This window comes from Bubalus kerabau, chromosome 16 (assembly GCF_029407905.1).
Source record: "Bubalus kerabau isolate K-KA32 ecotype Philippines breed swamp buffalo chromosome 16, PCC_UOA_SB_1v2, whole genome shotgun sequence".
In the NCBI taxonomy this organism is placed as follows: domain Eukaryota; kingdom Metazoa; phylum Chordata; class Mammalia; order Artiodactyla; family Bovidae; genus Bubalus; species Bubalus kerabau.
In genome coordinates, this window is record NC_073639.1 from 61272448 (window position 1) to 61283525 (window position 11078).

General features: G+C 46.7%; 1 protein-coding gene and 1 long non-coding RNA gene across 4 annotated transcripts in view; one reads left to right on the forward strand and one right to left on the reverse strand.

Moving 5' to 3' along the window:
• VSIG10 (V-set and immunoglobulin domain containing 10) overlaps window positions 1-7608 on the forward strand; it is a 43182-nt gene extending 35574 nt beyond the window's left edge. For 2 of the 3 annotated variants that reach the window (XM_055551056.1, XM_055551057.1), the window contains 4 exons: window positions 1809-1919; window positions 2234-2249; window positions 3734-3945; window positions 4833-7608. In XM_055551056.1, coding sequence (XP_055407031.1) covers window positions 1809-1919; window positions 2234-2249; window positions 3734-3945; window positions 4833-4888 — 395 coding nt within the window. In that variant the 3' untranslated portion in view covers window positions 4889-7608. The remainder of the gene's footprint in view (window positions 1-1808; window positions 1920-2233; window positions 2250-3733; window positions 3946-4832) is intronic. The other variant, XR_008703699.1, reaches the window with a different exon arrangement.
• Window positions 2262-9927, reverse strand: LOC129630424 (uncharacterized). The gene is made up of 5 exons (XR_008703700.1): window positions 9603-9927; window positions 7139-7184; window positions 6704-6899; window positions 5537-5749; window positions 2262-2684 (listed from the first exon to the last, which is right to left on the reverse strand). It is a non-coding gene; the product is annotated as an uncharacterized LOC129630424 (long non-coding RNA).
• Window positions 9928-11078: the final 1151 nt, after the last annotated feature.

Here is an 11078-nt window from a genome sequence, read left to right on the forward strand (position 1 = left end):
TACCCAGGTCCCCAGGCAAATATGTCTCCAGCATATCTGTACCAGGAAGTAGAAATGAAGGGTTATAGGTTATGTGCATTTTTATCTTTATGAGGTAATATCAAATTATTTTCCAAAGTGGTTATATTAATTTCCATTTGCAGTGGCAGTTGTCCCAGATTTTCAACCATAGATTCTGTGATTTTTGTCCATCAAGTAAGTGCAAAATGAAATCTCACTATGGTTCTAATTTGAATTTCTTTGATTACTAAGAAGGCTGAGCATTATTTCATATTTTTATTTGCTATTTAGTTTTCTTCTGTGAAATATATAATTGTGCTTTTTAAAAAATAGTTTGTTTAAAAATTAAAAAAAATGTTTTTCTTTTGGTCACATCATGTGGCTTTCTAGATCTTCGCCAAACCAGGGACTGAACTCAGGTCTGGAATCCTAACCACTGGGCTACCAAGGAACTCCCCATAATTGTCTCTTTTGATGTTTTCCTCTTTCTTATAGATATATAGGAGTTCTTCAGAAATTCCACACACTAATTCCTTGTTTTACATGTTACAAATATCTTTCAGTTAGTCCTTCTTGCTTTATTTATGGTATCCTTTGATTTGCAGAGGTTCTTTAATGTGGTTGATTTTATGAATTTTTTCTTGTATCACTAGCATTTCTGTGTCTTAAGAAATCCTTATCTATCCTATGGTCATGAAGGCATTCTTTTATATTGTCTTCTTAATGTTTTATTACTTGCCTTTCACAGTTAACTCTGTAGTCCATCTACAGTTGACTTTGGTGAATGGAGGAAGTAGACATCAGGTTTCCTCCACCCCCAGTTTGGATAACCATTTGGTCTAATATGACTTCCTAAAGAGTTCCTTTTTTATTCACTAGTCTGTCCTATATCAAGTTTCCTTTTGTTCATAGACCTGTTCTTATTGAACCCATGCCCTGTAGAGTAGAAGCCCAATGTCTTAACCACTAAACCACCAGAGAAGTCCCTTCCTGTTCTATCCTGTTGATCATGTCATTGCAGCACTAGTAATTCACATTCCTAATTACTGTAGCCTTAACAACAGTCTTGATGTATGAAGACAGAGATTTTAACTTTCCAATGTTCTTTTGCATCACATGCTTCATTTGATTCCCACAAACTGTATGAAGTAGGAAAATGAGATATTTGTCTTGCTTTACAGAGAAGTCAATGGCACCCCACTCTAGTCCTCTTGTCTGGAAAATCCCCTAGGCGGAGGAGCCTGGTAGGCTGCAGTCCATGTGGTTGCTAAGAGTCGGACACAACTGAACGACTTCACTTTCACTTTTCACTTTCACGCATTGGAGAAGGAAATGGCAACCCACTCCAGTGTTCTTGCCTGGAGAATCCCAGGGACGGGGGAGCCTGGTGGGCTGCCGTCTATGGGGTGGCACAGAGTCAGACATGACTGAAGCAACTTAGCAGCAGCAGCACAGAGAGGTCATGAGGCTTCCCTGTAGCTCAAACGGTAAAGAATCTGCCTGTGAAGCAGGAGACCAAGGTTCGGTCCCTGGGTTGGGAAGTTCCTCTGGAGAAGGCAATGGCAATCCACTCCAGGATTCTTGCCTGGAGAATTCCATGGACAGAGAAGCCTGGTGGGCTACAATCCATGGGGTTGCAAAGAGTCCGACACAACTAAGTGACTAACACAGTCCACAGAGAGGTCATATGCCTCACCCAAGGTCACGAAACCAAGATAAGAGCAGGATCCAGGCAGGGGAGGTAAGGTGTTGTGCTCCTAGCTATGTGTATCACGTGGATAAGTGAAGGGTGTGGTGTGTCTTTGCAGAACCTCTAAACATCGGGGGAATCGTGGCCACCATTGTGAGCCTGCTTCTGCTGGGACTGGCCATTATCACCGGGCTCCTGTTGTATTACAGCCCTTTGTTCTGCTGGAAAGGTAAGAGCTTCCCGGAATGGTAAGGACTTCCTGGGCCCCTTTGTTTCTCTTGCAGGCTTCCTGAGAGGGTGTGGGTGGGGGAAGATGGTCCCTGTTATGCTCCCACCTGAAGCTCCATTCTGTAGGCTTCCAAACTGGGTCCAGATTTGCAATAATGAAGCACCCAAGTACCCTTCCTGAGCACCCTGTCATCTCTCGTTTTGGGTCAGTTTTCTCGTTGCCCATCGTTGTGTAACTGTTAGCTGACTTAGAAACTTCTGTGAGGCCTAAGCAGATCTTATTGGATATTAATGTTTTTTCCTTTCTCCTTTCAGTAGGAAGCACTTTCAGGTGAGTGTCCCCTAGACTCAAATCAGAAACCAATTCCCATAATCTGTTTTCACTGATGTTTTGTTTATAACATTTCATAAGAGCAGTAGTAATCACTACCACTGGGGACCCACCAGGGGCCAGACCCGGGGCTGGGGCTTCCTCAGGCATTATTAGAGACCCCATCATACACTCCTCAGGGTGCTGCTGGCATCGCCATTTTCCAGATACGGTGAGGGAGGCTCATTGAAACGAAGCAGTTTCTGCAGGCTCATCTAGGAAGTGATGACCATACCTGCAGTCAGACCCAGGTCTGATTGACTGCAAAGTCTGTGCTCCTTTTTCAATGCCAGACCTCAGGGCGAGGCACGTTGCTGGTTTGTCGTTGAGGCATAAAGACAGCATGAATGTGTTGAGCTCAGTCATTCATGTATTTATCTAATTTTCTGGAAAGAGCTAAAAGGAAGAATAAGTCATAATCTTACAGCGTGCTTTGGAAAACTAGTCTGCGTATGCCCAGAAGCCCCTCCCAAAAGGAGGGAACCTTAGTAGGGGAGAAACAACTAAGTGGAACTTGACTTCCCAGGAGACCCTGCGCAGGAGCGAGGAACTCTTCGCTTCTCTTATCAGCTTATAATTTGGGGTATTACTGTTCTGGGACAAATAAAGAGATTTCATTGTTCTGGCACCGTCTTTCATGGGAGAGTGTTACCTGTACTGCCCCATTTTTGAGGGTCATTTTGGCATGAGTCGGTCCTTCCCCAGGCTTATTTCTCACAAGAGGGAGCAGCTTGGCATAATGGGAAAAGGCTTTGGAATAAGTGGACCTGGGTTCACATGGCTGCTCTGCCCTTCAAGCCTGAGGCTCCTGGAAAAGCCCTGACCCTCTCTGAGCCTTTGTTTCCTCAACTGTTTCTCAGAGGCAGGATGTGAGGATTAAATGAGAATGTCATGCTCACAGGATTGTGACTGGCCCGTGAAATGTACAGTCTGGCTGGGGAGGCAGAACTAGCAATCATCTAGAGGACAATTCAGTGCCAAACCGCTGGCTGTGGACGCCAAACTCAGTCACAGCTCAAGGCTGCAGGGGGAGGGAGAGGACTTTACTAGGGCTTTGAATAATGAAAAGGAGGAGAAATTTCAGTAAGTAGAGGAGAAATAAGGGCATTTCAGGAAAGGAACAGAGCATCTCTGTGCGTGCTGCAAGGGGAACTGAAATGGTGGGAGCTTGGGACCCTGAGGTCACCTGCCGGACGAACAGCGCGGAGAGGGGAGGGGGGATGATAAAATTCACTCAGCACAGTGTGATTATCTAGACAGTCTGTGGCAGCACCTCTTTGAAAGGTCATCATCTCCATCTCACAATTCAACCACGTTGAGTCCATGAAGAATTGTCCATGTTACCAAAGGGGCTGCAGAGAACCGAGTGTTCCCTATTCAGTGAGGGCTGAAGTTGGAGAAAACAGGGTATCTTCTTGATCATTTCTTCCCTTTTGGAAAATTAGGAGGCAAGACATGGGTGATGTCATGGTTTTGGTGGATTCAGAAGAAGAAGAGATGGAGGAGGAGGAAGATGCTGCAGAAGAGGAAGAGGAGGAAGCCAGTGAGAGGGAGGAGTCGCCAATAGAAATAACCAAGTATGGCCACATTCACAGAGTGACCGCGCTGGTGAATGGGAATGTGGACCAGATGGGCAATGGACTGCAGGCTCTTCAGGGTAAGCTCTTTGTCCTTTAAAGCACTCTACAAGGTCGTGGTGGGCTTCCCAGGAAGAAGTCTCCAAGGGTCTGCTTTTTAAGGGCTGGGAAAGACAGTTAAAGTTTAATCTAGAATCTAAGAATCTCCCATTAACTACCAACACAATAATTAAACTGACAAATACTTACTGAGGGCCAGCTCTGGGAAAGACACAGATTGGTACTGTCAGGCACCAGAAAATCAAGACCAATGGTGATGGGCTTTACGAAAGCAGTTAGGATGAACAGACTAAAATATGAAGGGAAAATGAAAATAGAAGGAAGATTTAACCAACCCTTTGCAAGGGTAGTAGAGTTGTGGCACAAAGGAATGATTACTTGCCTGATGAAGGATACTTTTACAAATTATAGGACCTCAGGAGAAAGATGAGAGCCCAGAGGGATGCATTGGTTGGGAGACATTTTGTGAAAGATGTGGGCTATGAGGCATGTCTTTCAGGACAGTTGAGTTTGAGCAAGCAGAAAGCAGAGGGTGGTCCAGGTGAGGGGAATGTCAGGAGCCAAGAAATGTGGACAGTGTCAAGCATGTCAGTGGATTCTGAGTAGAAAGAATGGGTAAAAGGCAGGGAAACCCACCCTGCTCCAACTGCTCATTCATGAAACTCACCAGTAAAGGACTGGAAATCAAGGCAACTGAAAACTGATGGGAAGGACTTCCCTGGTGGTCCAGTGGTTAAGACTTCCATTGAAAGGGGCACAGGTTCAATCCCTGGTCAGGGAACTAAGACCCTACAAGCAGTCCTGAGCAGCCCCTACCTTCCTAAAAAAGAAAACTGAAGGGGGAAACGGAGTCATCTTTACTGAGAGCACCACTCAAGAGTTGGGTCTACTTTTCCCTCCCGTACAGATGACAGCAGTGAGCAGCAGAGTGACATCATTCAAGAAGAAGACAGGCCAGTGTGAAGAATACAACTGTCCTTTGATATCCTGTCTTAAAAGCTTGGAAAGCTATGTTCAAGATGAGTTTCATATTCTGCTTTACTTGACTTGCACCCCTGCCTGAGGGCTACAATGGGTTTGGAGGTTCTCAGCAAAACAGGAAAACACACATACATCTTTCCTACCGTCCCCCCCTCTTTTTTTCCTAAATTGGTTTGATTTACTGTAACTTTTCTCAACAATGGTGAAAAGCTTTGGGAATGGGTAGTGTGTGGGGGGAAAGCTACATTTGGGCTTTCTCCAGGTTGACTGATGCTGAGATGGGGGAGCAGGAGTAGGGGGAGGCAGTAGGCCTCACTGTCCTTTGTCACTATTAAAGGTCTGTAACTAGCCCGTGCCGGTACACAAGGGAACAGTGTGGGCTGATAAGGATACTTCCTTTCTCACTGCCTAGGTGAGCTGAGGAACCAGGTGAACATCAGCTCTCTGAAAAGGTGAAGAGGTGCCAGTTACTGCGTTAATCAGAGGGAGGCAGTTTGCTTTGGGTTTTGAGTTGGAAACACCCAGGCTTCAATCTGGACCTGGCTCCTTGCCTGTTTCATGGGCTTGGGCTTTACCTTTTCCCCTGAGCCTCAATTTCCTCATCTGTGAAATGGGTGAAATCACACTTACTTTACAGGGTTATGGTGGGGACTGAGGTCCTTCAGGATGTGAAAGTGTCTAGCAGATGCTCCTTCTCCTTTGCCTTCTCTAGTGGAAGGGAAAAAGATGTCCGTGGTTCAGTTACAAACTGCTGCCTGGGCCTTTCATTCTCTGTAGAATGGTTCCAGACCAGGGCATCATCAGAGCTCTCCTGCGGATTTTTGCTCTCCTGGAGATGAAATTCTTTTCAAAAGAGATAGGGGCCAATAAGAGGAAGTGCCTTTCACCAGAACCTCACATGTGTCAGAGCTTCATATTTATAGAAAAGCCTCTTAGGTGATGCACTATTAATTTTGACTTTCCCACCCTTCCTTTCTCCTGTGGCTTTGAAAAAGGCAGGAGGAATGTTTTGTAACATAGTAGACCTGTGGCCTCGGTTTCTTGATCTCAGAAATGGGATTAGGAAAATGTATTTCCTTCCTAAGGATGTTATGAGGATACGCTGCTCAATAATGCTAAGTTCTGAATGAAAATAACACATGATGAGTTGAAGCTGCTATTGTTTCCAGTAGATCCCTGTATAGAGTTTTCTTTTCTTTTCTTTCTGATTTCATCCTAATCTCCTAAATGTCAGGGACCTTCTAAGGGTGTAGAATATGTGTGTTAAACTTGAAAATCTGACTTGAATTTGCACTCTTTAATACTGCATATTCTGCTCTAACAGGCAAGACTTAAAGGAGAACTTCCCTCTCCAATAACAGGGCCTGGGACTTCTAAGATGAGAAGCTGGTTTTCTGCAGGGTTACCCTGCCGGTGTGGTTGGGGCAGGTCAGTTTCTTGGATGAAGGAACAAAACTGAGGAAGTCACCAGAAGTGAGAGCCCTGTCCTCAGCTCAGAACACTGGGGAAGTCAGAGGCTGGTTGCAGTGTCCACCCCTCAGGAATACCTGTGGCCTTGTTCTCTTGATGGGCTGGATCTTTTGCTGCATGGAACCTCATGTACTTAACCACTCTCACCAGTCTAAGTGTCATTTCAGAATGGGATACTTAAGACAGGCTGTGTTTAAAGTCATTGAACACTGAGCTAGTCTTTGATGAATCCATTTCTGGATCTGACAGTCCACTGTGCAGAGGCAACCATATTTTAAAAAGGAAAAAGCAGAGAAACTGTAGGCAGGGGGAAAAAGAATTCCCTACCTGGAAGGCACACAATGATTTGCAATATGACAGAAATGCTCCCCGTGACTTCCTCTTCTCTTGCATGCACACCTGATGATAGGAAATCTTCAAGAAAGGATTTTCCCCTTGCAAATGGGAGCTTCAAGGTCTTGGTGCCAAACATGATAAACCCTTGTCCAGCTGAGCTGTGACTGCTGTCACGTATATCTGAGCCCTGTGTGCACAGATAATATTGTTGGGTCAGTTAAGAGCTGAAGTACTGGGGGGCGGGGTGGGGGGGGGCAATGTCTTCAAGCTTTAAGGATTTTTAAAGAATTAGGGCTTTTTTTGTTGTTCTTTAAGATGACCCATCCCCAACTCCACTAGCACGTCATCGACAGTGGTTTATAGACTTTCTGTGGCAAAGTCCAACTCATTACATTGTGCTTTAAAAAAAAAAAAAAAAAAACTTACCTGAATGAATTGTGAACTGGAGACCAGGAGATATACTTATCAGAACCTAGAAGATAAATACTTCTGGGCCATTGCAACTGACATTGCTTTTCCACAAAACCTGGTGGACCTTGGGGAGGGGGGGGGGTCCCATAATCCTGTGGCTTTGATATCAGTTCCCATTCTCACAAGCACATACCTATTACTATTACTGCAGCAGGAAAGCCCATGATGGAAAATCTCCCTAACCTAGGCACTGAAACCTGGAAAATCATCTTTATTGGGTAAAATTTATTATGATGCAACATGTGCCAACTGGTATTTCTCACCATGGTCCTGGCCAGGAACTGATGCAAAAAGAAACAGCTCTCTCTGCACTACTTACATTTTAATATTTGGTATGGAGGTGGGGGGTTGGGAGAAATTCATCCTGATGTTAGAACATGGATTTGTTTTTTTAAGATAATAGAATAAAGTTATTTTTAAATAAATGCTTTAGTGATCTTCATTTAGACCTGATTAGTAAACTAAAAAATTTGGGGAAATGGGATTGCCATCCACAATTTTTTTTTTAACTAGCTTTCCCAACACTGTTAACAATATTGTTCTTGCTGCCATTTTATTCTTTTCTATGACTTGTAGATGCTACCTACTCTCTCATCTCTCCATTGTATTTGCATATCCTCAAATACATATCTCTTTTTGGTCAGATTGCCTGTTTTCTAACGTTAAAGGGTTAGGGTAGGAATCATCATAGAGCAGTAGATTGATGGACTGTCTGAAAAGACAGTTTCTGCAAGCTGTTGGGTCACTGCAGTGGCTGGTGGTTTTGGAGTTTCTCACTGGGCTCAGCTAATAGTAGTCCCCATACTTCTGCTTCATTGACTATGCTAAAGCCTTTGACTGAATGATAACAGACTGTGGAAAATTCTGAAAGAGATGGAAATACCAGACCACCTTACCTGCCTCCTGAGAAACCTGTATGCAGGTCAAGAAGCAACAGTTAGAACTGAAGATGGACCAATGGACTGGCTCAAAATTGGGAAAGGAGTATATCAAGGCTGTATATTGTCACTCTGCTAATTTTAACTTATAGGCAGAGTACATCATGCGAAATGCCAGGCTGGATGAAACTCAAGCTGGAATCAAGATTGCTGGGAGACACATCAATAACCTCAGATATGCAGATGACACCACACTAATGGCAGAAAGTGATGAGGAACTGAAGAGCCTCTTGATGAAGATGAAACAGGAGAATGAAAAAGCTGGCTTAAAACTCAGCATTCAAAAAGCTAAGTTCATCGCATCATCCCATCGCCTTACGGCAAATAGATGGGGAGAAAAATGGAAACTGTGAGAGATTTTATTTTCTTGGGCTCCAAAATCACTATAGATGGTGACTGCAGCCATGAAATTAAGACACTTGCTCCTTGGAAGGAAAGCTATGACAAACCTAGACAGTGTATTAAAAAGCGGAGACATCACTTTGCCAACAAAGGTTTGTCTAGTCAAGGCTGTGGTTTTTCCAGTAGTCATGTATGGTGTTGGAGAAGATTCTTGAGAGTCCCTTGGACTGCAAGGAGATCCAACCAGTCCATTCTGAAGGAGATCAGCCCTGGGATTTCTTTGGAAGGAATGATGCTAAAGCTGAAACTCCAGTACTTTGGCCACCTCATGCGAAGAGTTGACTCATTGGAAAAGACTCTGATGCTGGGAGGGACTGGGAGCAGGAGGAGAAGGGGACAACAGAGGATGAGATGGCTGGATGGCATCACTGACTCGATGGACATGAGTCTGAGTGAACTCCAGGAGTTGGTGATGGGACAGGGAAGCCTGGCCTGCTGCGATTCATGGGGTCACAAAGAGTCGGACATGACTGAGCAACTGAACTGAACTGAACTGAACTGATGTATGGATGTGAGAGTTGGACCATAAGGAAGGCTGAATGCTGAAGAACTGGTGCTTTCAAACTGTGCTGCTGGACAAGACTCTCGAGAGTCCCTTGGACAGCAAGGAGATCAAACCAGTCAATCCTAAAGAAATCAGTTCTAAATATTCATTGGAAGAACTGATTTTGAAGCTGAAGCTCCAGTCCTTTGGCCACCTGATGCAAAGAGCCAACTCACTGGAAAAGACCCTGATCCTGGGAAAGACTGAGGGGAGGAAAAGGGGGCAACAGAGAATGAGATGGTTGGATGGCATCACCAACTCAATGGACATGAGTTTGAGCAAAGTGTGAGAGACAGTGAAGGACAGGGAAGCCTGGCATGCTGCAGTCCCTGGGGTGGCAAAGAGTCAGACAAGGCTGAATGACTGAACAGAAACAGTAACAAAGTCTCACCTCAACTCCCACTTGAGGAGGCCCGGCTCCACTCCCTATCCCTGTTAGAGGCTTTTTTCTTGGGTCATTGTCTCCTGTGTTTCTCTACTTCACTCCAAGCTTCCTAAACTCTAATCAAAGCTGTCCCATTTTCAAGTCCCTTACCTTCTAACCAAACCCATGTTTCCCAGGTTGTTTTAAATCCAGTCTCTCCATGTGCTGGGGCTTCCCTTGTGGCTCAGCTGGTAAAGAATCCGCCTGCAATGCAGGAGACCAGGGTTCTCTCCCTGGGTTGGGAAGATCCCCTGGAGACGGGAAAGGCTACCCACTCCAGTATTCTGGCCTGGAGAATTCCATGGACTGTGTCCATGGGGTCTCAAAAGTCTGGACACGACTGAGCAACTTTCACTCCATGTTGTGTGTGTGTTTATTACCAGCTTCTGTTTTTCCAGCCCAACTCCTCTTTTTCTCTGGCTGTTTGCCCGTTGTCCTCTACCCCTTATAACCACAGCATTTCCGTTTTCATCCTCCATTTTCCAATGGGCTTTCTTTTTCTGGTTCCCATTTTTCATAAAATGACCCCTTCCTCTGACCCTGCACTCAGCCCCTTTATTCCTCTACCGCGGCTCCCATTTAACCTCTGAGCTCCCTGCCGCCTCAGGTCCCCAGTTTTATTCCTCTCATTTCTTCCCTCTCTCCGGAGTTCCCAGACCCTCACCCTCCCACCCCAATTCTTTCCTCAGGCTTCGCTTTTTGTTTTCCCAATACTGATTCCTTGGGTCTTCAGGTTCATCTTCCAAACTGATTCCCGCCCCACCCCTCACTCCGATTTTCACCCTGCCCCATCTCCCCTCATCTCCTCAGCTCGCAGATGCCTTTCCTTACCCCAGCCTTCGTTTTTCCCTCAGCTCCACCGCATCCCTTTTTTAACCCACACCTCCTCACTCCATCTCCGGTCCTTATCTGGCCCTTATAGTCCTCCCCACTCCGTTTGACCCATCTCTCCCCCAACCCGGATTTCTACCCCAGCCCCCCCTCCTCTTCCACCAGAGCCCCGCTCCTCCCAGCTTTACCACAGGCGTTCCCTCTGCCCCTGGGTTCTCCCACCACCGTGGCCTCGCCGGCCCCGGTTTCCCTTCAGCCAAGCTCCCCGAATACCCCCCACAGCCCCCTTTTTATCCTGCGGGCCTCACCTGCCCGCCTCCCACGCCGGTTTTTCCCTCAGTACCACCCTCGCCCGGGATTACTTCCTGTCCGCACCGACCCCCGTTTTCCTCCGAGCCCCACCCCCACCCCTGGGTTTTACGCCGCCCCGCCCCCACTTTCCCCTGGTCCAGGCTCCTCCAAACCCCAGGTTCTTCTGCCCACCACCCTCCCCATCTCCTTATCAGCCCTGCTGCCCCTCCATCCGCGCTCGATCCTGCCCGAGGCCACCTGCCCCCACATCCCCGACTCCCCCTCAGCCCTCGCCTCCCCCGGGCCCCCAGGGTCCACCTGCCCACCCCGTGTGGCCCGCAGCCGGGCTCCCGGCTTCTCCCCTGCGTGCCCCGGCCCCGCCCCCCGCGCGTCCCCGCCCGCGCCCGCCGCCATGTGACGGGAAGCAGCTGATGGCCTCTCCGGGTGGCGGCGGGCGCGGCGGCG